General features: G+C 45.5%; 1 protein-coding gene across 1 annotated transcript in view; it reads left to right on the forward strand.

Annotated features, from left to right (window-relative positions):
- The first annotated feature begins 43 nt into the window (after positions 1 to 43).
- SFMBT2 (Scm-like with four mbt domains 2) overlaps positions 44 to 966 on the forward strand; it is a 264497-nt gene continuing 263574 nt past the window's right edge. Inside the window, exon 1 of the mRNA XM_011974950.1 lies at positions 44 to 296. Coding sequence (XP_011830340.1) covers positions 44 to 296 — 253 coding nt within the window. The remainder of the gene's footprint in view (positions 297 to 966) is intronic.

The following is a 966-nucleotide window of genomic DNA, read 5'->3' on the forward strand; positions in this document are numbered from 1 at the left end:
CCCACTGGTTTGTTGACACAGTGCCTCAGCACTTGTTCTCTGCATGCCGGGCAATCCAGGTGAACTGGGGGTCCTGCTACCCACTGGTTTGTTGACAGTGCCTCAGCACTCGCTGTCTGCATGCCGGGGCAGTCCAGGTGAACTGGGGGTCCTGCTCCCCACTGAAGCTCCAGGTGTAGCGCAGAAGACTTTAGAGTGCCCCTGGCAGACAGCCTTTCCTCTGCTGCGTGCAGCCCGTGGGAGAAAATCTCTGGAACCTTCTGAGACGAGGTGCGAGCAGGGCAGTTCGGTGTTAGGTGATGTTTAGTTCCGCGCCTGCCAATGCAGTGGGTTCATTGTTGTGAAAGAGGTAGTTCCCATGTCCAGATTTTTGTGTCCCTGTCACCACAGGAATCTGGAAGGATTGCTCGTAGAAGAATGCAGTTCTGTCCACCCTTGGTTGGGTTCTTTTAGCAGACTGGTACCCACAGGATAAAATGTAGCCAGCCTCCATAGCAAATTGCTCAGTTTACCAGTGTCCTCCATTAACAACAACAAAAAAATCTTAGAACCCCTCCAGCTGTTAAAAGATTCCTTCATTTAGTGTCGATTCCAGCTGAGCTTTTGGAAACTAAACTCATTACATTGCAGGTGATTCACTGGGGATATAAGATAACTGCTTTTTTTTTAAAATTAAAAAAACCTTTATTTTCATTATTAAAAACTATTGAAAAAGGATTTCACTATCTAAAAAATTTCATTTTCGTTATGAACAAAGCAAACCCAGTTTGTATTTTGGTTCAGGTCATTTCCGCATATACCATATTTTCGTACACTACGTGCCTTAGATTTATGCATCTAGAGGGCCATGGTTAAGATTGGGTTACCCTGTGGTGCCCCGCATGGTGCCACAGTGAGCACATCATGTCCATGGCTCTTCAGGCATGGTACTTACTTGTCCTTTCTGTGATTTTTTTTTTTTTTTGA

The sequence above is a fragment of the Mandrillus leucophaeus genome, unplaced genomic scaffold (assembly GCF_000951045.1).
Source record: "Mandrillus leucophaeus isolate KB7577 unplaced genomic scaffold, Mleu.le_1.0 Scaffold15, whole genome shotgun sequence".
NCBI lineage: Eukaryota > Metazoa > Chordata > Mammalia > Primates > Cercopithecidae > Mandrillus > Mandrillus leucophaeus.